The sequence below is a fragment of the Tursiops truncatus genome, chromosome 6 (genome assembly GCF_011762595.2).
Source record: "Tursiops truncatus isolate mTurTru1 chromosome 6, mTurTru1.mat.Y, whole genome shotgun sequence".
NCBI classification, from domain to species: domain Eukaryota; kingdom Metazoa; phylum Chordata; class Mammalia; order Artiodactyla; family Delphinidae; genus Tursiops; species Tursiops truncatus.
This window is the reverse complement of record NC_047039.1, coordinates 97,694,195-97,720,398: the sequence shown is the minus strand read 5'-3', so window position 1 is coordinate 97,720,398 and position 26,204 is coordinate 97,694,195. Positions and strand designations below refer to the sequence as shown.

The following is a 26,204-nucleotide window of genomic DNA, read 5'->3' as shown; positions in this document are numbered from 1 at the left end:
GGAGGCCTGGGAGACAACCCTGTGCGGGGAAGGTCTGGTCATGGGTGGAGCCGCAACCGTGGCAGTCATGAGGTGCTTCCTTCTAGTGCCTTGCGGATAAATGGATCCTGAAAAGGAGGTTTCATGGAAGGAAACCGAGAGGAAGAGTTGTGACACATGTAAGAAGGCCCTGGGTACCCCAGAAGTAACTGTAGAAGAATCAAAGGCTAGTGATGTGTATTGATTCTAACGTGACCTTGTGTATTTATGCCCTCACAGGCTGTCAGGGTCTGGGGCATATATAAACATACACATACTGTGTCTTATCAGGTGTGTGGCCTTGGGCACTTACTTAATACCTCAGGGAATTTGTTTCTTCATATGTAAAGTGGCATGACATGCTTAGGTCAGTGCAGATGCTCAAAAGACTTGTGTTGAACAAATGCATGAATACTGGCCTTGATGTAGGGTTTTGAAAGGGTACAAACTCCTACTGATATAATGAATAAATTCTGGAGTTCTAATATACAGCATGGTGACTATAGTTAACAATACTGTATTGAAAATTGCTTAGAGAGGAAATCTTAAATGTTCTCACTTAAAAAAAAACAGAAATATGAGGTGACAGATATGTTAACTAACCTTACCGTGGTGACTTTGAAATACATACATGTATCAAATCATCACATTGCACTCCTTAAACTTACATAGTGTTATATGTCAATCATACCTCAATAAAGCTAAGAAAAAAAAAAAGACAAAAAAATATACTGGCCTTGTAGGGCGATCTTCAGATCAAATGAGATAGTACATGAAAAAGACCATTAAAATCATAAAACTCCAACTATATCGAAAGTGTTCTTTGCACACCCAACCAGCAAAAGAGCTTCCAGGCTGGCTTACCTTCTGCTTCCCGAGGACTCCAGTGTCCTGATGGGCCACAGGGCATCGGGGAGGAGGCGTTGAAGGCATACTGCACCAGGATTCTCCCTTCCAGGCAAAGGTCACATGCTGATCCCAATTCTCTAGGAGGCCAAGGAAAGAAGGGAAATGCACCGACTTAGGAACAGTTGAATGAGTCCCTGGCTTGACTAAGCCGAAGGCAGAGGTTAAACCAATCTATGTTCTCCAATCTTCCCAGAGCTTCCAGAATATGACCCTGAGTGGCATTCTTCCCCACTGCCCACGAGGGCCTTGTTTGGGCCTAAGTGGCTTCTGTTCTGGTGGGGGATACACTTTAATTCTAAGCAGCCCAGAATCAACAGAATCAACTTACTACCTGCACTAATCTTCATTTCATCAATCATTTAAAGTTCCCTTGAAGATTTGATGTGTGGTTGTGAGAAAATCTTTTGCCCCATTGGACCTCAAATTTTATTCTTTTAACAATATCTGTCAGGTACCTACCATATGCAGGAACCATCCAGTATCCTAGGTATTAAATAGGAAGAAGGCGTGGTTCAGTTCCTTCACCTGAAAATGAGTGGGCTGAACTAGATGATGCCTAAAGAATCTTCTAGCCCTGACATTCTGGGGCTGGATGAGTCACTCTTTGATTTTACAGTCAAAAACAGTTTCCTAACCATGCCATCGAATTCATTTTAGCAGCTTTCCAAGGGGCAAGCCAGTGCCTCAATGGGACCAGCCCAGCCCTAGAAGCAGAATGTTACGGTGGCTTTCCCTATCATCTAGTGTCTTATGTGTCTGGATTCAATCTCCCTTTAGCCACAACAGCCTCTGGGATCCTACTTGTTCTCCAGACTTGGCTCCTGTTTAGGAGACAGTTGCTGGGAAGGGAGGGGGATAAGCCCTCTCCTCAGGTACGAGGGTGAGTGAGCCCAAAACTCTGTGAATCTGAGCAACTCCTACAGAGGGACTGGAAAGGGAAAATGTCAAGAAATGTCAGAGCCCAACCCATTATTTCTCAAAATGCAATGGTCCTTCCAATACCTCTTTCCTAGAAGAATCACTAGACTTTGGCTACCTGAAACATACAGTGGAGGAACCTTATCTCAAGCCTTAGGGCTTCTGCTTCATAGGGAACCTCCGTAGCCCCTGGGCTCACGTGCTTATCAACATCACAGTCTGCTGGTGGTCCTTATTCCTCCTCCACCCAGCTGCCAGGGAGCTCAACCCCAAACCTAAATCTGAACACTTCATGTCCCTGCTTACCTACTTACATGGTGGTCAACATACGTAGTTTAATGTATGTATGTATGGATGGATAAATACCAGTCATTCCAATATGTTGCTAAGACCCATGATGAACCTAGTCTAGACCCTCAAACTGAAGATTCTGCATCCTCAGCCTTATCACTGTAAATATGAAACCATACATAGGTAGAAATGTTATAAGCACACTAATATTCAGTGATAGGAGAATGATTAAATGGCCTAAGGTTAATCTGCTCAGTGCAATGGTAAGCAGTTTTTATAAAAAATACTTATAAAGATTACTAAATTTTATGGAAAAATGCATTAGCTATCACGTTAAGTGAAAGAGTCATATTCAAAACTGTATCTATAGCAGCATCTCAATGCTGTTCTAATAATCTTTTTTTTTTTTTTTTTTGTGGTACGCGGGCCTCTCACTGTTGTGGCCTCTCCCATTGCGGAGCACAGGCTCCGGACGCGCAGGCTCAGCGGCCATGGCTCACGGGCCCAGCCGCTCCGCGGCATGTGGGATCTTCCCGGACCGGGGCACAAACCCGTGTCCCCTGCATCGGCAGGCGGACCCTCAACCACTGCGCCACCAGGGAAGCCCTGTTCTAATAATCTTAATGCAACAAAATATTATCAGCAGTAATTTCTAGGTGGTAGAACACAGGATGACTCCTCCCTCCCTCCTCTTATTCCTTCTGGTTGTCTGAACTTTCTATATATTTGCAGTATGTATAAGGGACTCCTGGACTAGCAGTAATGATGATTATACAAATATGCCTGCAGGCAGGGGATAAGGAGAGCAGAGAGAGGTGCTCAGCACCACTCTGGTTCCATTACAATGACCACAATCCATGCATAGCAACTCAGAGTCACAGGACTGGCTTTATGACGACAGTGAGATTACAAACATCCTTGTATGGAATCAGGAGTCACGCCGACCTTTATGGTAATTGAGCCTTTCTACTTCTTTAGATGCTCTGTTTTAGATGATACACATATAGTCACCTGCGCTTCACTGAGTTCTTGACACAGTGTGGGTTCCCCATAAACACTCTGATGAGTGAATAAGCCATCATCCACCTGACAATAAAGGTGCCTAATTTACACAGAGCTCTACCAAGTGCATTCCCTCATGTTCGATCACCGGTTCATGTGTTCATTCAATATTTCATCTATTCATTCAGTGGATGCTCATTGAACAGCCGCTGGTTGTTAGCACTGTACAACTACCAGACATTAACCATCCAAGGGTGAGTACATTTGGTGTGGTACCTGCCCTCGTAAGAGCTTTCCATCCAGCAGAGGCAACGGTGCCTAAACAAACAGATCAATAGATATAAGAGTACAGATTCAGCATTTCTAGAAGGAAAGCTGATAGATGATGTAGGAGAGAATAATGGGGTGGAGCGTGCTGGGCTTATTTAGATTGGCATAATCATAGAAGATGTTAGTCAAGGTATGGTGAAGAATGACACAGAGTGGGAGTAAAGCATTCCAGGTTCAGTCTAAAGGTATGTAAAGGACCTAAGCAAGAAAGAAGGGCTTGGTCCATAAGGGGCCTTAAAGAAACCTGAGTGGCAAGAGTCACAGACGAAGGAAAGAGCAGTAAGAGAGGCAAGGGCCAGATCATGGGGGGTGCCGTAGACTACGTGTTAGATTACACATAGAAGTAATGGGAAACCACTGGAGGGTTGCAACACACGGGTGACGTGACCTAATTCGCATTCTAAAATGATCAGTCTGAATGGTGAATGAAGAATAAGCTGGGCACAAGTAAAAGCAAAGTCAGTAACTAAATAGCAAAGGTGGGTGATCCTGAGTATGGTGGGTGATGTTCCCATTTTATAGTTAAGGAAACTGAGAAGCATGAGTGCAAAGTAACCAAAATCATAGCTCAGAAAGTCACAGAGTCAAAATGGGCTTTACCAAAATCAGGCAATATCCTACACACATTCAGGGAGTGTACAGTATGTGTTTCTAATCTTTGGCATTTCTTTGATTTCAATGGGCACCTGTATCTACACAGACAGACAGACAGACACACACACACACACACACACACACACACACACACACTGAAATCAGAGAAATACAGGATGCTAACACAGGAAGAGATCATCTTTCTTACCCAGGTTCCATGAGAATCGAAGTTTAAAGCTCCAAGTCTGTGCTGTCTAATACAGCAGCCCCTAATCACATGTGGCTATTTAAATGTAAATGAATTAAATAAATGTAGAATTCACTTCAGTTCCTCATTTAAACTTGTCACATTTCAACTGCTCCACAGCCACAGTTGACTAATGGCCACCATACTGGACACTGCAGAATGTTCTATTGAACAGTGCTTCTCTAAGGCATCCACTGTACATAATGAATTAACCTCTCTCCTATGCATCTAAAATGGTACTAGTTATGTACCATCCTTAGGAGAACTGAGAAAACAGTTACTCAAAAGTCATTTTCTGTGTTCTGAGATTTGGAAAAGGAACCTTGGTTGAGCAAGGCTAGATCCCCTTGAGCTTATAGACCAGAAAAGTGAGGCTGAAGAGGAAGAAGAAATGGATGAGGTTGCAAAGCCTTCAGACCCAGGTCTCTTGGTCCCCAGTCCAGCATTCTTTCCAATACACCACAGCCCATTGTTCAGAAAAATGCAACCATCTAGTCAACACATGTTTGCAAGACAGATAAAAATAAAGGAGTTAAAAAAGTCAGGGGTGGCCTTGAATTATTTATTCAGTTGCCCATGTGTGAGGACACAGGCTGTGGGAGGATCTGAATATGTTTTTTTAAGGAAAACCCTTGTATTCTCTTAGACCACAGATGTGAGGAACAGCAGGAGGACATGAGGATGGCCAGGGGCGAGAGGTTGGCATTGATGAATGTAGTGGAAAACACCAGAGATTTTTCAGGGAAAGAGAACTTTTCAAGTAGCTCAACAGCTCTGGAAAACTGTACAAGAAGGGAGCTTGTATTTCCTGAACACAGAGCGTGTGTGCTAGGCATAGCGCAGAGGTCATCTTGTGGAATTCGCCACAAAAGCCAGGGGAAGTGAGCCTGGTTAGCACCTTTTATGGAACAAGATGCAGAGGGCCAGAGAGGATCAGAGAAGGGAGATGACTTGCCCAAGGTCCCATAGGCTGGGAGTGGTGAAGCTGAGACTGGAACACAGACAACTTGACATCAAAGCTCGCGCACTTTGTACTAAGCCGATTTCCACCAGTAGGAACTCGGTGTGTGTGGGAGGGTGACAGTTCCATTCCTTTACAACAATTTATTGAACTTGTTGACCTACTTCCTTTAGCCATAGACTATGGTCTACATAGCTGTTAACCCTAATTAGACATGTTTCTAAAATGTCAGTTTTAATTTAACGTATGATAACTCCGTTGTGAAATCGTAGACTGAACAGAATAGCTATTGTATGAGCCTCAAGTACCAACTGACTATAGGTTATTAAAAACATATTGATTGAAGCTGAGGGCACTATGTAATAGAGACATATCTCATTACACAACAATTAGCCCTCCAATAGGTTCCCAACAATCAGATGGTATTTATTTAATGGACAAAAACTGCTTTATGAAATACAAATTGAATACATACACAGGAAGCTTCATTTACAAAACTTCCATTTTCAAGTGGAATCGAGGCCAAGCCTTGACCAAAAGTCTGATACTCCTCATTGCCACAGAAAAAATAAATAAATCTATGGGCTGCTGGAAAGCCTGCTCTGAAGTGTCACATGAGGTTTCCCAACCCCAGCTCTAAGCTCCCAGTGAGGATGGCTGGGGAAGAGGAAGGGGGGTTTCTACAGAGGGCCTAGGGAGTGCACTTCCTTTCCCCGTGATCACATCCATCCAGCTGTCAAATGAAGGCTCTAGATTCAGGGACTGATAGTAGTGTGGAAAACTGGAGCCCGAATTTAACGTGATGCCATGATCTAATATATTTTTTACATACACACATGCACACGCACACACACACGTATACACCCATATTTGTGAGAGCTCCTTGCCACATTTTGTGGCCTTTTTTGAGGGGAGGGGTAACACCTCCTTCATAATTCAAAGTTTGGAAAGACTTAATGAAAGAACATGAGAGCCTCGGATAAGACACTGCAAAATGTGACTCGAAGCCCAGCTCCCACCACCTGCTATGGGCTTTTGGTCAAAGCTCTCCACCTCTTTGTGCGCCAGTCCCTACCTCATCTGGCAAATGCAGAAGTTGATTCCCCTGTTATAGAATTACTGGAAAGATGAAATGAGACTGTATAGAAAGCATTTAGTACAGAATCCAGTGCAGAGTAAGCACTTGATAAACGGTGACAACCACGACCATAGAGTAATAATTAATCATCAGCTGGTTATTATTTCCACCAGCATCAGTGTTGTATCATCATTACTGGATAAAACATCCCCAAGAAGGGCTGGAAGGGGGGCAATCTACTAATCTACCCTAAATTATAGCCAAGTTCCAACCAAAATAGAGGTCAACATCGCAGTACGTTTCATGACCCTTTAAAATCCCCTAAAGCTTGAGCTCCTCAGGGAGTCCCGATGCTGAAAGGCAGCACAAGAAACCGTTTGATTCAGGTTTCCACCTTCAGGTCATGAAGGCATCATTAGACCCACTTTTCAGCTGACAATAAGACTCAGGGAGGGAAAGTGACTTGCCCAAGGCCATACCACTAGTGAGTGGCAGACAGGAGCTGAACTGAGGTATCTTGTGCCTCAGTTTATCATCCTCTGATCTTCTAAAAATTCTACCTTCAGTTCTATAAAACAACACTAGGCACAGGCACAGATTCTAATTATACAAAAATATATGTGGGACTTCCCTGGTGGCACAGTGGTTAAGAATCCACCTGCCAATGCAGGGGACATGGGTTCGATCCCTGGTCCGGGAAGATCCCACATGCTGCAGAGCAACTAAGTCTATGTGCCACAACGACTGAGTCTGCGCTCCAGAGCCCGCGAGACACAACTACCGAGCCCGCGTGCCACAACTACTGAAGCCCATGCGCCTAGAGCCCATGCTCCACAAGAGAAGCCACCGCAATGAGAAGCCCACACACCGCAATGAACAGTAGCTCCTGTTCGCCGCAATTAGGGAAAGCCCACGCAGCACTGAAGACCCAACGCAGCCAAAAAAAAAAAAAAAATCAGTGTTGAGCCCTGCTCAGCTTAATGCTGATTCAAGAGAAAGCTAAAAGCCTTAAAAAAAAAATTATATATTAAATAAATTTATATATATATATGTATATATATGCCTGTGTATTCATGTATAATGTACCCTTCATATACTATACGTATAGGAAGGTGTTAGCCCGTTAACCAGAGGCAACTTCAACTCCCGAGCTCACGGAGATGAGACCAGTACCTCCATCGCAGAGGAAGTTCTGGCGACAGAGGTTTCCATGTTTTTAATGATAAAATGAAGCTAAATATTCACCACTTAAAATATGCATCATTACTCATTAATTTCTGTTAGCAATCATTCATGTATCCCCTGACCCCCAAATCTACATCGTGCCTCTATGGACCGGTCATTGTGCTAGTCGTGGCGGGCACTCGTTAAACAAGATCGAGAACAAAAAACACAGCGAAATCCCTCTCCGAGGCTGCTTCCCTTCCAAGTTTCCCTCTTCTTGGCAGGAGAGAGAGAGGGGCATCAACACTTCACAGGCCACACTCACCTTTCAAAGAAGTGGCCGTCGATGGGCGGGAACCACTCCAGCATCACAGAGTCGGTCGTGTGGCCCACGATCTGGGGTGCAAGGGCGACAGGCGCCGGCTTCCTGGAGGGCTGCCAGCTCTGGTACACCAGGTCCAGGTAACAGTGCATTCTGGCGACTTGATTGGGCGTGAAGGAGTCAGTGCAGTCGTCATCTGCAAGCGGGCAGAGGGAGAGATAAGAACCTCGCTGCACGGGCGGGCAGGCAAGAGAATGATGATGTCTCCCAGTGGACCGAGAGCCAGCACCCCAGCCCTTGCCAGCTCGGAGCCGGCCTCTTCCAGTGCTCAAGAGTTAATGGTCTGTGAACAAATTAGTGCAGTCATCACTTCTGGAGACAGGTGAGAGGGAACAGGAGGAAGGGGAGGGAGGATAGAACTGAAAAGGCACGTCTGAGCCTGGAGAGGGAGGTCACGGATAAGGACAAAGGCAAGACAAGCTGCTTTCCACGGGGCCAAATCCCCTGGTCAGTAAGTCACACATTCCCTTATCCGCTCCCTCCCCACCAATCATTCAGCCTCTCTCACTCATCCACTCATTTTCTGGTGTATTCCCTCATTCACCCACTCACTCCTTCTTTTACGCACTCACTCGTTCCTTCACTCACGCCTTCGCATTCATTCATCCACTCATTCATTAATTGTGCTGTTTCCTGATGCAGTGACACTGGCCTTCAAACAAGCTTTCTGAGCATCGATTCCATAGCCTCTGCTCTAAGCCGAGGGCCAAGGAAACGTAAAACATTCCTGCCCTCAAGGAGCTACCTGCCTCGTTATAGAGTGAAGGTCAGTTCGCTGTGTGGGTCAAGGTGGTTATAAGGCTGTTCAGGTCTGTGACACTGACTACTGACGAAGAGGAGTCGGCATGTTGAGGAAGGCGGAGGAACCGGAGAGGTTTCTGGATGTGGAACTGGAGGGCAACCAGGTTGCACAGCTAAGACTGAGAAAGAAAGGGGAGGCATGGCGGGAGGGGGAGTTCAGGCCTGCAGAGCCGATGTGTCCTACGCAGCAAGCACGGGCCAGGAGTCAGGCAGACGCAGAAGCGGTCCAGGCTGAGTGTCCACGGCGGGAATACAAGGACAATGACGCCTCCTGCACAGTGCTATCACCGGGAAATTCCCAGGCATGGGGCACTGTGCTTTGGACACATATAACCCTCCCACTAGTTTTGGAGTAAATGCTGTGATTTCTGCATTGTACAGAGGAGGAAATTGAGGCTGAGAGAGGTCTACCTGCTTTTTAAAGAGCACAGAGCTAGGGGCAGATCTGAGATTCGAACCCAGGCAGTCTGGACTCCAAGGCCACGTTTCTAATCCATATGAGAACTTCTTTCTGAGGGTACATGAGACCTTGTCTGGGGAAAGCATCCTGCAGGTGCTTGATAAACAGGAGTGGAGCCTGAGTCTGAGGGGGGCTGGAATACAATCTCTTAATGTCTTTAGATCTAACGACCTTCAATTCTAGTCTCTCTTTTCTAGGATGCGGAATGAAGGCCACGACCCGAGACTTATCCACACCCGCCCCCAACCCCCCACCCCAAGGAAGAAGCTGGACTCCCATCTCTCCCTCCAACAGCTTTATTCAGCTGCCCCAGGGGCAGAGCAAGGCGCTGTTTTGGCTTGGTTTCCAAAAACACCACTTCCCAGAGGTGTCCGCCTGGTCAGGGTTTCTGCAGCTGGGCCCCAGACGGAGGAGCACGGAGATCGCCAGATCTTAAAACAAACCCGCCACTGGGAGTCCCGCAGCATAAACTCACTTCCCCTTATCAAACAAACAGAAAATAACTTTGGGCAGGTGCTGGGCAGTTGGACATGACCTTGAGAATCCAGCTTTGAGAAGGGATGGGGTACAAGGAGGTTACACACAGAAGCTGCCTCCGATCCCCTTAGCAATTTTTGACAGTCTCCTTTCCAGCACCCTGGGGAAGTCTTTCATACATTGGGTGTCCTTTGGAAAACACTGTAAAAGAGTGGCTAGTTACACAAATCACTCTCAAGCCCAGATACCCCCATGTAAATCCTTGGATACCAAACGTTCTATGGGTCCCCACTGCCTGGAGAATAGAGTCCAAATGCACTTGATGGTCTAAGCAGCGTTAGATCATTAGGTGCATTTTCCTTTGTTACTATGAACTTTGCACTTCATCCTGAAAGCTTTGGAAAAGCCACTGGATAGGTTACAGGCAGGAGAAGGACATGATGGCTAAGGAAGTAGGGGTTCTGTAGTTAGATTCATGCATGAGGAACCTGGAGTCAGGAATCTGGAGTCAAATGATTTTATGCCCTCAGTGCTTCGGTTTGCCCATCTGTAAAGTGGAGATGATGATGATAACAAGAGTGCTTATGTCAGAACACTGCTGAGGGTTATGAAAAGTGCAACATCAAGAGGTATGACCAATGCTCAGTGAACGCTCACTGCCTCGGGACCGGGAATAGTGCCTGTGTGTGTGTGCGCACGCATATGCGCTAAGGTGGGTGAGTGCTGGAAAACCAGGAACAGGAAAAAATAACAGAACGTAAATCATTCTCTTTGATCTCACAACATCCCATTTAGGAATTCAACAGATCGATACTCATGAACAAACACGAGGGAAAACATATGTACAAGGATGTCTTTTGAAGCACCATTTACATAGTAAAAATATTAGAAATAACACATCCCTCTGTCAACAGGGGGATGACTCTGTACCTGGAGGCACATGCACAGAAGAGAATTCTAGTCAGTCACTTCCAAAACAAGGAAGTAACTTTAAAACTCAGGTCCCTTGTATGTAAACTGGGGACACTTAAATCAACCCCACTACTTAGAGCTGTGGTGTGGACTCCACGAGCTGGAACGTATAAAGCATTTATCAAGATGAATGAAGAAGAAAAACTTCAATGTTTTTCCTCTCTACCTTCTGATTTGTTTGCTTTTCTTCCCCCAAAGAAGCATATTTTCCTTTTCTAACTTAAACATTAGCCGTTTCCATGTCTGTCAATAAAAAGTTTGAAAAATGGACAGGTGACAGAACCTGGTAGGAGAACAGAACTGTACCTGAACTTTAAAGCTTTAGTCGGAAAATGTCCCTCCCAGGGTAGATCGCTTAGAGGCTGAACTGCTACCAGAATCTTGGGTGAGGTACGGGTTTCTGTTTATCATAAAGGCTCTGCCTCCATTAGCTAACGTCTCGGGTCAGCCCCTCTTAGCTTTCTGCCATCACAGGCTTTCCCTCCTGATATCCGTGGCCACTTGATCCTTGTGTCTAGGACCAGCCAACCCATCTTGTTCTTCTGTCCCCACGTTGTCCCCAAGCAGAAAGGACTTTGGGGGGATTTCAGTATTCTGGGGGCCTGCACCAGTCCCCATGCTCTTGAAGTTGTGCCCTGAGTTTTCTAATCAAACTCTGCTCTCAAGAACAATTTCCATCCATAACTGGAAGGGCACAGAGCATGGAGGTTCAGGGCCTCCGCTCCCCGTGGAGTCTTGGGCACAATGCTGATCCCTGACAGCCTCATTTCTACCCGCTGTAAAATAAGGAATCGTGATGCTAACTGCTTCCTACAGCTGATGAAAGCATTTAACAAGCTAACCCATTTCTAGTGCGTGAATAACTGAGTTGCCCTTTGTAAAAGTCTCTGCCGTTTTGTTGTTTTAAAAATAATGATAATGATAATGACAGCAACAGCAATAAGTGATTATATTCACTGTAGAGCATTTGGAATGTGCTTAGAATATTGCAAAGAAACAAACGCTACTGTAAACATTACCTAGAGATAATACAATTAATATCTAGTATACACATATATGTGTGTGTAGATGGATGTGAATATCTACAGTGGATTTCTGTAATTCTTATCACAAACATCATATATATAATTGTGATGATATATGATATATATTCCAGGTCTTACACTATACATTAGGCTCTGGGCTGTTTTCACGCTAAACTGAACAAATAATCCTACTAATTGTCACTTATCGAGCACGAGTTATAGTACCAAGGACAGATCTAAAGCCTTCACCTGTACAAGCTCACCTACCGTCATGCAAGGTAAGGGTGATTAACCTCCCTGGTATCCATGAAGTAACAGGCCCAGAGAGAAGTAACTGGCCTGAGGTCAAAGGCTAGCACACAGAGGATTCAAGTTGGTCCCCACACTCCGCACTTCACACTCTGAACCACTAGGTTACTCTGCTCTGTGGCCCTCAGCCATCTGCTATGCATCCTCAGTGATCACAGAACGTTCTATCATATAGGTACCTTGTGATTTACTTCAGCAACCCATTCTCTTTGGACTTGTAGGAAGCTTCTGTCTTTTCACACGTATAAAAGCACTTCTTTTCTATGCTTGGCAGACAGTAAATGTCTAATTAATATTTGGAGAATAAACATTGCTCAGAACATTTTTAGGACTAAACCTTTAAACACATCAACTGATTTATTTCCTTAGGATATACTTCTTAGAGGTGGGACTTCTGGGTCAAAACGTATGTGCATATTAAAAGAGACACACAGAACAACGGAGACAAGACACTTGCTCCCAAAGGGCGGGGAAGGCCTGGTTTCCACACTCTTGAGGAGGCAGGGTCTGGAGGGTCCTCTTGGTTGGCTCCCTATGGCCTATTACCTTCAGGAAGTAAAATCTGAGCTGCTGCCCTTCTATCTGCCTGGGGATTATCTAACAGCTCAACGTGACCGCACTCACCCGGTGCTCGACCTGGCTTGCCCCATCACCTGCCTGGTGTCTGCTTAATCTGAGCAGTTGGGACTCTCTTAAACTTCCCCAGTATCAGAAAGGGAGCCAAATAATTCTTGCTTAAATGCAGGCTCTGCAATAGAAGGCATGCCTTGTTTTTTCTGTGTGACCCTGGGAAAGTGACTTAAACTCCCTAAGCCACACTTTCTACATCTGTAAAATGGGTGCAATAGTAACAGCATTTACTCCATTGGGTTATTTTGAGGATTCAATGAGACAAGCCTAAGAAGTGTTTCCCACAGCGTCTGGCATGCCACAGGTACTCAGTAATCTCTGTAGACCTGTCACCAGCCACGTTCAATTAATTAAAATTACTTAGGACTAACAATTCAGTTCCTCAGTCTCACTGGCCGTGCTTCAAGTGTTCAACAGCCACACGCGGCTAACGGCTACCATACAGGGCAGCGCAGACACAGAACACATACAGCTCTGCAGCAAGTTGGAGGACCCAGGAAGGAAGGAACTCGGAGCAGCTGAGCCGGCAAGGTCTCCACCCTCTTGCCTTGACTGCAAACCCCCTGTGCATTGCTCTCCCCAGCCCTGAGAACCCGATCCTGGTCTGCATTTTGAATTTCATCCAGCTGCTTTTGTCACCTCATCTATCAGAGATCCTAAGGAAAACAAACATTTCAAAGTTCGTGGTTGCCTTGAATATGCTTTTGCGGGTGTAAGTTTGTTATCGTAGCTCAGTGAATTAGTTCTGCTGTTAATGGGTCACTGAGCTGAGGGGTTCCTTTAAAAAAACAACATTAAATCAATCACCCTTTAGATCTGTACAAAGGGGAACAAAAAAAGATTTAGTTTATGGGGGTCTGGTAGCTAGTGGCAGCTCCTGACCCCTAAGAGGCCGGCAAACTTCCAAACTCATGTTATTGTTTATTTTCCATGTGCATTGAGCTGGCCAAGGAAAGGTGCTATAGAAATGGAACGAAAGCAGGGCCCTGTGAGAGGACAGGGCACCGGATGTGAGATGCAGGCTTGGCTGGGAATGGGAGCCCAGCAGGAATCTGCTTTTGAGGAAATACCCAGTACTCGGGTCTTTTTTAGAGACGCAAACCTAAGGACCGTTTACGGTGCCAAGGGTAGGCACTGACTCTTCAAGAGACCTCAGGTGTGAACTGTAGGAACCTTAAACTGGAGAGGCCCCCAGAGGTCATCAGCCCAAATGGGAAACCAGGAAGACCCACGGGCAATCATCGAATTCATTGGGTTTCAGGAGGGAAATCCTCTCTTCAAATGCAATCTGAGGCAAAACTCCAACAGAAACGGAAAACTGTGGGAAGGGGGCTCCCCTGGTTCAAGCAGAGATGGAGGCCTAGAGGCACACAGCCGCTCAGGGCAGCCCCCCGAGGCGTATCTGTGGGACAGAGCTCGAAAGCCACCCAAAGTGCTCAACATCCCACTCAGCCTTCAGCTAGGTCTCATTTGAAGAGAGGCACGAGAGTAAACGAGAGAAAAAAATACTTGGAGTCACCAAAATATACAAGCAGCTCATGCAGCTCAATATCAGAAAAACAAACAACCCAATCCAATAATGGGCAGAAGACCTAAATAGACATTTCTCCAAAGAAGATATACAGCTTGCCAACAAACACATGAAAGGATGCTCAACATCACTAATCATTAGAGAAATGCAAATCAAAACTACAATGAGGTATCACCTCATACTGGTGGTCAGAATGGCCACCGTCAAAAAATCTACAAACATATATACAATGGAATATTACTCAGCCAGAAAAAGGAACGAAACTGGGTCATTTGTTGAGACGTGGATGGATCTAGAGACTCATACAGAGTGAAGTAAGTCAGAAAGAGAAAAACAAATATTGTATATTAACGCGTATATGTGGACCCTAGAAAAATGTACAGATGAACCGGTTTGCAGGGCAGAAACTGAGACACAGATGTAGAGAACAAACGTATGGCCACCAAGGGGGGAAAGCAGTAGGGGTGGGGGTGGTGGTGTGATGAATTGGGCAATTGGGATTGACACGTATACACTGATGTGCATAAAATTGATGACTAATAAGGACCTGCTGTATAAAAAATATAAATAAAGTAAAATTCAAAAATTAAAAAAAAATCAACAAACAATAAATGCTGGAGAGGGTATGGAGAAAAGGGAACCTTCCTGCACTGTTGGTGGGAATGTAAATTGATACAGCCACTATGGAGAACAGTATGGAGGTTCCTTAAAAAACTAAAAATAGAACTACCATATGACCCAGCAATCCCACTACTGGGCATATACCCTGAGAAAACCATAATTCAAAAAGAGTCATGTACCACAGTGTTCACTGAAACTCTATTTAACAATAGCCAGGACATGGAAGCAACCTAAGTGTCCATCGACAGATGAATGGTTAAAGAAGACGTGGCACATATATACAATGGAATATTACTCAGCCATAAAAAGAAACGAAACTGAGTTATTTGTAGTGAGGTGGATGGACCTAGAGTCTGTCATACAGAGTGAAGTAAGTCAGAAACAGAAAATCAAATACCGTGTGCTAACACATATATATGGAATCTAAAAAAAAAAAAAAAAAATGGTTCTGATGAACCTAGGGGCAGGACAGGAATAAAGACACAGACGTAGAGAATGGACTTGAGGACACGGGGAGGGGGAAGGGTAAGCTGGGACGAAGTGAGAGAATGGCATGGACATGTACACACTACCAAATGTAAAAAAGATAGCTAGTGGGAAGCAGCCGCATAGCACAGGGAGATCAGCTCAGTGCTCTGTGACCACCTAGAGGGGTGGGATAGGGAGGGTGGGAGGGAGACGCAAGAGGGAGGAGATATGGGGATATATGTATATGTACAGCTGATTCACTTTGTTATACAGCAGCAACTAACACAACAATGGAAAGCAATTATACTCCAATAAAGATGTTAAAAAAATAAAATAAAATAAAATTAGAGATTTAACTAAGCAATTCCATTGTAAAAAACAACAAAACAAAAACCTTTGAGTCAGATGTGCGACCTGGGGCCAAAGACTTCAGTCAGCCTATGGATTGTACTGTCACCTATGAAATGGTGACAGTTCCTACCTCATAGGTTTCTTGTGAGAATTAAATAAGATGGTGTATATTAAAGTCCTTTATGAACAGTAAGCTTTTTTACAAGTAGAAATATTATTATTGATAAGAATCAATTTTATATGCCTGTTATTAGAGAATGTATTCATTTTCCTCCCCTCCTGCGTTTCTCTTTCCCTTCTTCCCTCCTTCCTCCCTTTCTTCTTAACAAACATTTTTAAAGCACAAGGCCCTGTGCTAGGTACTGAGAATACAGTGATGTATTTAGGGGCAAAGCTCTGCCTTCACAGAGCTCGCTTGTTTTGGTTGGTGGAAAGGAACACTTAAGTTGAATATTATAATAGAATTGGATGCTGGGCTACCATGCGCAATTTTGCAGGTGGTGCCTTACCCAAAAGCTCTTGGTTAGGCGGCCAGTAGTGAGGGCTGTGACTGCCCTAAGGAAGGGATATCTTTTTCTGATTTGCCAAAGATGTTATAGGGGCTGGAAGTGGCCTTGATATACACTAAAAGGAAGTACAGGGCATCCTAGAATCCAAAGAATGAGTCTTTAACGCTGTTACTGATGGTATGAAAAAGGGCTTTGAAAGGATATATGCAGTTAGGAGAAAAACATAACCAACTTATGTAATAATTTCATATTTGCAAAAGCACTCTATTTTTTTCTATAATAAAACACTAAAGGAGCATGTGAGAGTTCTGTGTTTTAAAAAAAGTTTCAAAGAAATAAATAAATAAAGTTTCAAGCACCACCAACTTAGAAAACTACAGCTGCAAAACTAGGAGGAAACTTGGAGGTCAGTTCCAAAGATTCCACTTTCTTGAGAAAAGCGGGACCCAGAGAGGGCATGTGACAGACCCCAAGGCATTAGGTGGCCCTGTGGCAGAGCTGGGCCTTCTGCGCAGGTTTCCCTACTTTCAGTCCTGGTGAGCTGCCTGAAGTATCTTTCTGAGGAGCCCTCAGATACAACATCTTCCTTGTATCCACGAGGTGCTCATGGAAGGAATATTATCTTGATTATTTGGGATAAGGAATTGTTGGGATGAAGAAATCTCAGAAAAGGCAAGCAGCTTGCTCGAGGCTTCTCTGAGCCAGGACCAGAGGCCACGTCTGACACCCAGCCCCGTGCACCCTGCAGAGTGTGGGCCTTACCTGCATAGCTCATGAAGTTGCTGTAAGGAGTGTTGAAGAAGCTGTTAAAGCCACAGGTGTCATTCCCTGGCCCCGGGTCACCGCAGAACTTGTGCTTTGGGGCTGGGTTGGTGTCACTGCAGAGGTCTCCGGTCTCAAAGGAGGGCTCTGTCTCCATGCAGGGGTCACTGCAAGATTGGATTTCTGAGATGCCTCGGAAGATGTGATAGAGGCCCAGGCTGTGCCCGATCTCATGGATCATGGTGTGGGTGTGCCCAGGAATGCCATAGAAAGATGGATTCAAGACAATGCCACCTGCAAGGGGAAAGCCAGAGGATTAGGCAAACTGGGCACTCTGCTTCCTGATGCAGGTATCCCCAGATCAACCAAGGGTAAATGGGGTGCTGCCCAAAGTAACCACAGGCTTCTCCACCCGATGACTCCACTGCTGAGAGCTGTTGCGACTTGCGGTGTTAATCACTGATTGAGTAGGAAGGAGTCTCAAGTCATTTTGTGCAATCCCTTCATTTTTCAGTTGAAAACACCGATGCCTAAAAAAGTGAGGCAACTTAACCAAGGGGATTTCAAACTCCTTAGACGAAGGGGCATAATCAGAATTCAAGGACTTTGATTTCTGGGCTGGCCAGCGTTTCAGCTGCAACTTCTTAGGAAGCGTGGCATGCCCTGGTTCACAAACACTCTACAGGCATTTGCTTACATGAAGCCCTCATGGCGAGACACCTCGGTTCCGGTTCTCATTTTGCCTTCACTAACTCTGTGAAGTTGAGCAAATCGCTTGCCATCTCTGAATCCCGTTTCTGCAGCTCTGTGCCCTCTGAGAGTGAATATTCATGAAGTCCAGCACCATGGCGCGCTCACCATCATAACACTGGTCAAAACAGCCACTGTTTCTTGAGCATTCGTTATGTATCCTCAGGCTCTGTGCTCGGTGTCTAATGTGTATAATCACACTGAATCCTCTCACAACCCAGTAAGAGGGGCACTGACTCACAGAGAGGTGAAGGAACTGGCCCATGATCGAATTAGTAAATGGGGAGCTGGAATTTGAACCCAAGATCCTTGGGTTCCAGAGCCAGGGATCTTAATCTGAGTCCTACTGCTGATGCTCACCACAGGGTCCAGAAGATGGCATCTCATTAAATGTATGTTGAATATTTGCTGAATGCCGACCCAATTAAAGATGTTTTGTGAGGCCTAAGTAATCACGCGTAGGCAGCCGGCACAGCACCTGACACACAGCAGGTGCCCTACTTACTGTCTAACCACGTGCTCCTCCAGGTGTAGCTCAAGAACGAGCAGCACCGGTGTCACCTGGAGGGTGACTAAAAACGCAGACTCTTAGGCCCCACCCCAGACCTACAGAAGCAGAGCGAGTACTTTAACAACAGCCCCAGAGGACCTGCCTGTGCGTTCCTCATCTACCCCACGTCTTAAAAGATGGGGCTTTGCTTCACTTGGGCAGATAGATGGACCAGATGTCAGGAAAATCAATGGATAGCATGGCTCTATGTTCATTTTTAGGCACTGGAGAAATACATACAGGCTGGCAGAGAGATATTTCAACTGGAAAATCCAAGTGTGGGGAATTTCCTGGCGGTCCAGCGGTTAAGACTCGGTGCTTTCATTGCTGGGGGCGCAGGTTCGATCCCTGTTCGGGTAACTGAGATCTCACAAGCCACGCGGGGTGGCCAAAGAAAAAAGAAGGAAATCCAAGTGTGTTTAAGGGAAGGTTAAGATGCAAGTCTGAGCAACCTGCAAGCAGTGACTGTGTGCAGAGCAGGATCTTATGAAAGAATGGAGAGGAGCCAGGGCCGTGCTGATTTGTGCTGGCAAGCCTGGAGCAGGCATGGGGGTAGTTTTATCTCGGACTGAACTGCTGGGAGGGCGAGGCTGCTCAGCCATGGGGCTCATGGAGTCTATTAATTCTGAACTGCTCAGAGCCTTCCAGCACAAAGATAAAGATGTACGAGAGGATGTGTGGGGCTGTGTGCACGCGCGTGTCTATGTGAGAAGGGGGAGGCAGAGGCAGGGAGGAAGAGAAATTGAGACAGGAAATCTCTCTCAATTATTTTCTGTCAATCATAATATGAAACATAATCACCTTCCCACCCAAGGCTTTTTCCAGGGATCGTGGCATAACAGCAGGAAAAGAGGGTAAAATATATATATATATATGGTTCTAATAAATTGGGTTTGATTGGGCCTACTGCAGAGGAGTTGCTTATGATCAAGATGTCTCAGGATGGGGAGACAGCAGCCTGGAGGCCAGCTGGAATTAGCTTGACATGGATTGCAATCTTCATTCTGTCTTGCACTGGCTGTGTCATCTTGGGAAAGTGACTTTGCATCTCTGGCGTGCTCTAAAATAAACAGCTACGATAGAGAGCGCCAATGCTTCTCTGTCTTTCCATGAAGCTTTAACATTGAGGTAAACGGGGAATGGGAGGCTGGCAGGACCCCTCAGGTATTTCCGGGGATAATGACAGGATTGCAGACTTAATGTCCAGCCTGGCTCTGTCTGTTTCACCTCATCCCCTCCCAACGCTCCCCTTTTCACAGAGCGACAGCACAGAGCTTGCGCCCTGTTCCACTGCTTCTCTTAAAAGGTGACATAGCTGGAGGCTGACATCATCCTGAAATCCTATAACATGCTATGGATTTATAGCCTTCTGTATTCCTGGTCCTGAGCCAGTCTCTGAGATTCACGGTATTATCAGGAGTATTTCTCTCTAATTTTAGAAGCCTGCTGTTCAACCCTTCTAAAACTCTGATCATGACGCTTTTGGTTGATTTTCCAAGAGGACAGAATTTCAGCACTGAGAAGGGTCCTTGGAGACCCTCTAAGTCTAACCTATTCCTTTAAAATCTGAAGAAATTGAGACCTGGAGAAGGAAAGAGTCTTGCCTAAGGCCATCCCGTTAAGTCACAGCTAAGAACAACCATGTATTTTGGCCCTGAACCAGCAAAATTACCATACACCATGTTAGGCATGTGACACGAGCTAATCAGCTTCAGCTTGCCTCAGCTGCACACTCTCTTTCTCCTCGCCCCTGTCTGTCTAGGGCTGCCTGTCTATCTGTCTACCCACCCATCACCTATCTCAGGGTTTCTCAACAACAGCACTACTGGTATTCTGGGCTGGATAATTCTTTACTGTGGGTATTGGAGGAGATCTAGCAGCATCGCTGGCCTCTACCCACTAGATGCCAGTAGCATTCCCCCATTTGTAAAATCCAAAATGTTCTCTAGACATTGTCAAGTGTCTCCTAGGGCATAAAAATCCACCCAGTTAGAACCACTGGATATTTATTTTTGTTTCTATCTATTTACACAACCACACATATGTGTGTGTGCACACACACAGACACACAAATTGGTTTCACTCTCTTAAAAACAACTAGGAAAAGACGGTGGTCTGGAGGGAACTCAGTCTAGAGTTTGACTCAACACAACTTTATTGTTTGAAGTTGCAGAGTCCCTTATCTCCAAGATATTGTGGATTTAGAGCAGCTGCTGGACTCTGGCTGTATCACCAGGAGACCAGACAGGCCTGAGGAAAGATCCAGCACCATCACTCTGCTGAGCCCTAACATTCTCAGATGAAGGTACTCACTGAGTCATCACTATTCACTGGTGTACATAATAGGAACATTCTGACAAGGGGAAAAGAGCCAAATCAATGGCAGTGCCCTCAGTCAATGGAACATTATGTGGCTGTTAAAAAATATCTTGTCTTTAGAGAACTGGACATAACCTAGAGAGATGTTTTCCTCTTGTGATGTTAAATGAAAAAAAGTTGGGTGGGAAGTAATTTTGAAGACTGTTCAACATGGGAAAATGTAGATAGCATAATACTAAGTGAAAAAAAAGAATATTAATTGAAAAAGAAGACATGCACGTATGCTATGATTTCAAACATGCACAAGCTGAAAAACGCATGTCTACCTATAGACGTGTATTGGAAGAGAGCATGGAAAAATTAAAGAACAACGTTTGCTTACAGGGCCTGGTTCAGAAACCACTGTCATTTCTGACTTTTGGTGACTGGTTTGTGTAAACGTCTGTCTTGTTTATGGATTTGAATAATTTGAATGTAAGAAGAGTTCCTGGTGGTGTTGCTGGGTGGAATATGGAGGAACAGGGAGTTCTTACGAACTCTCTCTTGCCTCTTTGGCATCTTTCAAGTCAACCCATCACTGGCTGGGCCAGCACAATGTGGTTACTAGGTAGAGAAGATATCTGCATGAACTAAGAGGCAGGGGGTATAAAGAGAAAGCAACAGATGGAGAGAGTTGGAAATTTAAATTCCAGTTGTGGTTCTGCTGCTGATTTGTGACCTTGGATAAGTCCCATTCCCCCTCTGGATCTTCAGTTTCTCCATTGGTAGAACAGGATTAATAACGCTGTGATATTTCTCAAAGCATCACTTGATGTGTGAAAGATAAGGAATGCTAAAGAGTTTTGAAAAATTAAAAAGTGATAAGTAAATAGGTTGTTCACCATCATCACTACCATGATCTCCATCATCATCATCCTTACTACTAAACGTATTCCTGTACTAATCCAATTTCTTCCTGAAGAAGTTTCTAATTCTCACCTAAATGCATTAGGGCCTCCTTGTCCCACGGCCAAGTTGCTACTCCTGCCAATTCCTCCTCCGAGGAGTTTGCAAAGAAGATATTGAGGTGTGTTGATCCATCCAGTCTAAGAATGTTCTTCAGCTCATTAACATCCAAGTATGCTCTGTAAGAGAAAAAGAACCTTGGCTGTCATCACCATCCAAAAAAGGTAGTATTCAAATAACAGGTACTCCCAAATTAATTGAGTCACGATGTGCCAGGCACTTGGCTAAGCATTTTATAAACATCGTCTCACGGACTGCCTCCAGTAATCTTCTATGGTAAGTGAGATAATCCCATTTTACAGATGAAAAAATTAAGTCCTTGTGAGTTTAAGAAACTTGAAGACTGCTCAGCTTATAAACAATAGCAGAGTTCAGTTTAAAACCTAGATTTATCTCAAGTCAACATCTGTGCCCCTAAGGACTCTGCTATATGGACTGAGGATAGGGCAACATAATGTGGATATAGATTGAGAACAGACCATGGAAGAGATAACATGTATTCTAGCCTTGGCGTCTTCCCAACTTCATTCATTCACTATGGACCTCGGACCACGTATTTGGCAAATACAAAGCTGTCCCAGGAGGCCTACTTTGCATCTCTACTCAAACCTTGCAAGGAGGTGTTATTACTCTGTTCTCAAGATAAGCAACATGTGGTCCAAAGTGATGAAACAGGTTGCCCGAAGTTGCAGAACTGGGTTTCAAGGCCAATTCTGTCTAGCTTGGAAACGTATGCTCTTTACGCTGGGGCGTGATCTGCCTCCCGTGGATGATTCTGCATTCTGTAAGCCTCTATTTCTTTGTCCATAAAATAGGCTAAGGGATATGGCATTTGGGGTAGCTGCCATTGTAGATATTTAGAATATAGACTGACATGTTCGGAAAGTAAATTAATTCCCCACGCTACGATCATCAGCTCTTTAATACACCGAACAAACATATGTTGGAGAGAGAAAGAAATGGCCTTTGGAAAGAGACTGGCATATCCTAGGCGCACAATAAATAAGACCGCTTCCCTTGTGGAGTGTGATTCTCCGATCAGAATAGGAATGATACAGCTTTGGGTCAGTCACAGGCATATTATTATTTTTTTTTAACCTCTTTATTGGAGTATAATTGCTTTACAACGGTGTGCTAGTTTCTGCTGTATAACAAAGTGAATCAGCTATACGTATACATACATCCCCATATCTCCTCCCTCTTACGTCTCCCTCCCACCCTCCCTATCCCTCCCCTCTAGGTGGTCACAAAGCACCGAGCTGATCTCCCTGTGCTATGCGGCTGCTTCCCACTAGCTATCTATTTTAGATTTGGTAGCGTATATATGTCCATGCCACTGTCTCACTTCGTCCCAGCTTACCCTTCCCCCTCCCCGTGTCCTCAAGTCCATTCTCTACGTCTGTGTCTTTATTCCTGTCCTGTCCCTAGGTTCTTCAGAACCTTTTTTTCTCCTTTTTTTAGATTCCATATATATGTGTTAGTATACGGTCTTTGTTTTTCTGTTTCTGACTTACTTCACTCTGTATGACAGACTCTAGGTCCATCCACCTCACTACAAATAACTGTTTCATTTCTTTTTTATGGCTGAGTAATATTCCACTGTATATATGTGCCACGTCTTCTTTAACCATTCATCTGTCGATGGACACTTAGGTTGCTTCCATGTCCTGGCTATTGTTAAATAGAGTTGCAATGAACCCTGTGGTACACGATTCTTTTTGAATTATGGTTTTCTCAGGGTATATGCCCAGTAGTGGGATTGCTGGGTCGTATGGTAGTTCTATTTTTAGTGTTTTAAGGAACCTCCATACTGTTCTCCATAGTGGCTGTATCAATTTACATTCCCACCAACAGTGCAAGAGGGTCCACACCCTCTCCAGCATTTATTGTTTGTAGACTTTTTGATGATGGCCATTCTGAATGGTGTGAGGTGATACCTCACTGTAGTTTTGATTTGCATTTCTCTAATGATTAGTGATGTCGAGCATCCTTTCTTGTGTTTGTTGGCAGTCTGTATATCTTCTTTGGAGAAATGCCTATTTAGGTCTTCTGCCGATTTTTGGATTGGGTTGTTTTTTTGATATTGAGCTGCATGAGCTGCTTGTAAATTTTGGAGATTAATCCTTTGTCAGTTGCTTCATTTGCAAATATTTTCTCCTATTCTGAGGGTTGTCTTTTCATCTTGTTTATGTTTTCCTTTGCTGTGCAAAAGCTTTTAAGTTTCATTAGGTCCCATTTGTTTATTTTTGTTTTTATTTCCATTTCTCTAGGAGGTGGGTCAAAAAGGATCTTGCTGTGATTTATGTCCTAGAGTGTTCTGCCTATGTTTTCCTCTAAGAGTTTTATAGTGTCTGGCCTTACATTTAGGTCTTTAATCCATTTGGAGTTTATTTTTGTATATGGTGTGAGGGAGTGTTCTCATTTCATTCTTTTACACGTAACTGTCCGGTTTTCCGAGCACCACTTATTGAAGAGGCTGCCTTTTCTCTGTTGTATATTCTTGGAGGCATATTATTTAATGGACCGTTTTCTCAATTGACAGAGGGATCTTGCTCACCCGTGTGCTTCTTTCAGCCCCATTTTATGGCTGCCATCTTCTTTCTTAGGAATCCTTGTGAACAGCTGGTAAGCATTTCTTGAGTAAAGTTGGAAATGAATCAATGAATAAAAACATACATGAATAAGCAAGCAGGCAGCCTGATGTCGTAGGTGAGATAAAGCCTCTGAGTAATGATATTTAACGTTTGTTGGGCCCTTCCATGTGGTCTGACTTTACAAGGATTATCACCTTTAATCTTCTCAATAACACCGAGGTAGGTGGTATTATTATCCCCATTTTCCAGAGGAGGAAAAAGAGGCGTACAGAGCCTTCGTACCTCGCTCAGGTCACACAGCTAGTTGGGAGAGTTTCCCTTTCTCCCAGTGTGGTTTCTCACGGGGGCCAGTAGAACACTAACGATGCTGCCTTTCTCTTTCCCTCCTGGAATCACAGAAGGGGATCCCACATATGAAAGAGTGAAGTCAGAGATCGCCAGCAGGGCCTGCAAGACCCTGTTTCCCCCTTTAGCTTCTTCTCCCTCTGTTCCCTCTCTTGAATTTCTCACTGTGTGTTGTAGCACCCCCCGCCGGCCCCCCCAAGATGCAGTGGCTTTATCCTCAGTGCCTTTACTCACGCTGTTCCCTCTGTCAGGGACTTGGCTCCCATTTTATCCCCTGATGAACAAATCCGAAGTCCATTCTGGTACCACTCCTCCAGGAAGACTTCCCTGAGTCCCATCTCACCTCCACCCCCTTTACCATCTCTGTACTCATCTACCTCCTATGAGTACTCGCTCTCACACCATTCCAAACACTCTACCTGTCTGTATCTACCACTGATTGTGGCTCCCAGCGGGCAGGGAATGTGCCTAATTCATCTCTGTTTACCCAGTTCTCTGCACAGGGCTTGACACTGGGCAAGCACTCAGGAGATGTTGATGGAGCTGAATTTACATTGGGAAATAGAAAACCTAAAACATTTAGGTCCCAGTCTCAGCTTCAGCACTTCCTTCCTATGAGGTCTCAGTTTCCTTATCAATATACTGGGATTAATAACAGCTGTCTGGTGCTTCCCAGGACATTTCTATGGGTCACAAACCTACACCTCCACTCCGACGGCAATAAGATATGTCTGAGACCTTACAGTGCACTCATGGCCGCCCACTGATCAAGAGCCCATGATAGTCAGGTGACGATAATTTTCGCAGCTTTTCCAAAAAAGGTGAGCATGAGTTGGAGACACAAGGAAGGCCTAGAAAGAGCACATCTGTGTATAGGTTGAGCTGGCTAGTAAGTCCAAGGACAGCCACGGAAGCTGAAATATTGACCCGAAATTTTGCCGCTATACCTCCTCTCCCCAGAGAGCCCACCTTCAGCTCTTTAGGCTAGAAGCCTCATAAGGAGCTTGAATGAGTTTTCTGATCCGAGGAGGGACGAGGAATGAGAAAGACAGCATGCAGTAAGCTTCTGCTGTGTGCCAGCCCCTGTGCTAGCTACACCTGTTGTCCCATCTCTTTGCAGTATTTTTGTTTTGTTTTGTTTTGTTTTGCGGTACGCGGGCCTCTCACTGCTGTGGCCTCTCCCGTGGCGGAGCACAGGCTCCGGACGCGCAGGCTCAGCGGCCATGGCTCACGGGCCCAGCCGCTCCGCGGCATGTGGGATCCTCCTGGACCGGGGCACGAACCCGCGTCCCCTGCATCGGCAGGCGGACTCTCAACCACTGCGCCACCAGGGAAGCCCTCTTTGCAGTATTTGAAGTCACGTAGCAGAGTGGGTAGGATGGCTCATTCTGAAGCCAGAGTCCTGGGTTTGAATCCAGCTCTTCCACTGGATGTCTGGGTCACCTTGGGCTATTTACTTAACCTCCTGCACCCCAGTTTCTTCATACACAAAACAAGGATGATAATAGTATCTACCTCATAGAGTTGTTCTGAGGATTTAGGATGTTAATAAAGAAAGTGTAAAGGGCTTAGAATAATACCTGGCACGTAGAAACCCCCGGGAAATGTTTAGCAATTCCTATTATTTATCCCCATCTTGCAGATGAAGGAACAGGGGTTCAGAGATCACATAAATACAGACAAGGCCAAGTCCAAATCTAGATGTGTCCAATTCTTCCCTCAACCTCACCCTCAAGTCCAAGCTCACTCAGGGCCACTGTGAAAGGAAACAATGTGTGGGAGGAGAATGAAAACACAGAGAAGCCAAAATTTTCCTGGATCGGCCCTTTCC

The 26,204-nt window shown here is 45.0% G+C and overlaps 1 protein-coding gene across 3 annotated transcripts in view; it reads right to left on the bottom strand.

Moving 5' to 3' along the window:
• Positions 1-26,204, bottom strand: part of PAPPA (pappalysin 1) — a 256,746-nt gene that overhangs the window by 178,658 nt on the left and 51,884 nt on the right. For all 3 annotated transcript variants that reach the window (XM_073806482.1, XM_033858470.2, XM_033858469.2), the window contains exons 3-6: positions 21,408-21,553; positions 16,811-17,104; positions 7,838-8,030; positions 883-1,004 (exon numbers count right to left, since the gene is read on the bottom strand). In XM_073806482.1, the coding sequence (XP_073662583.1) occupies positions 883-1,004; positions 7,838-8,030; positions 16,811-17,104; positions 21,408-21,553 (755 nt within the window). The remainder of the gene's footprint in view (positions 1-882; positions 1,005-7,837; positions 8,031-16,810; positions 17,105-21,407; positions 21,554-26,204) is intronic.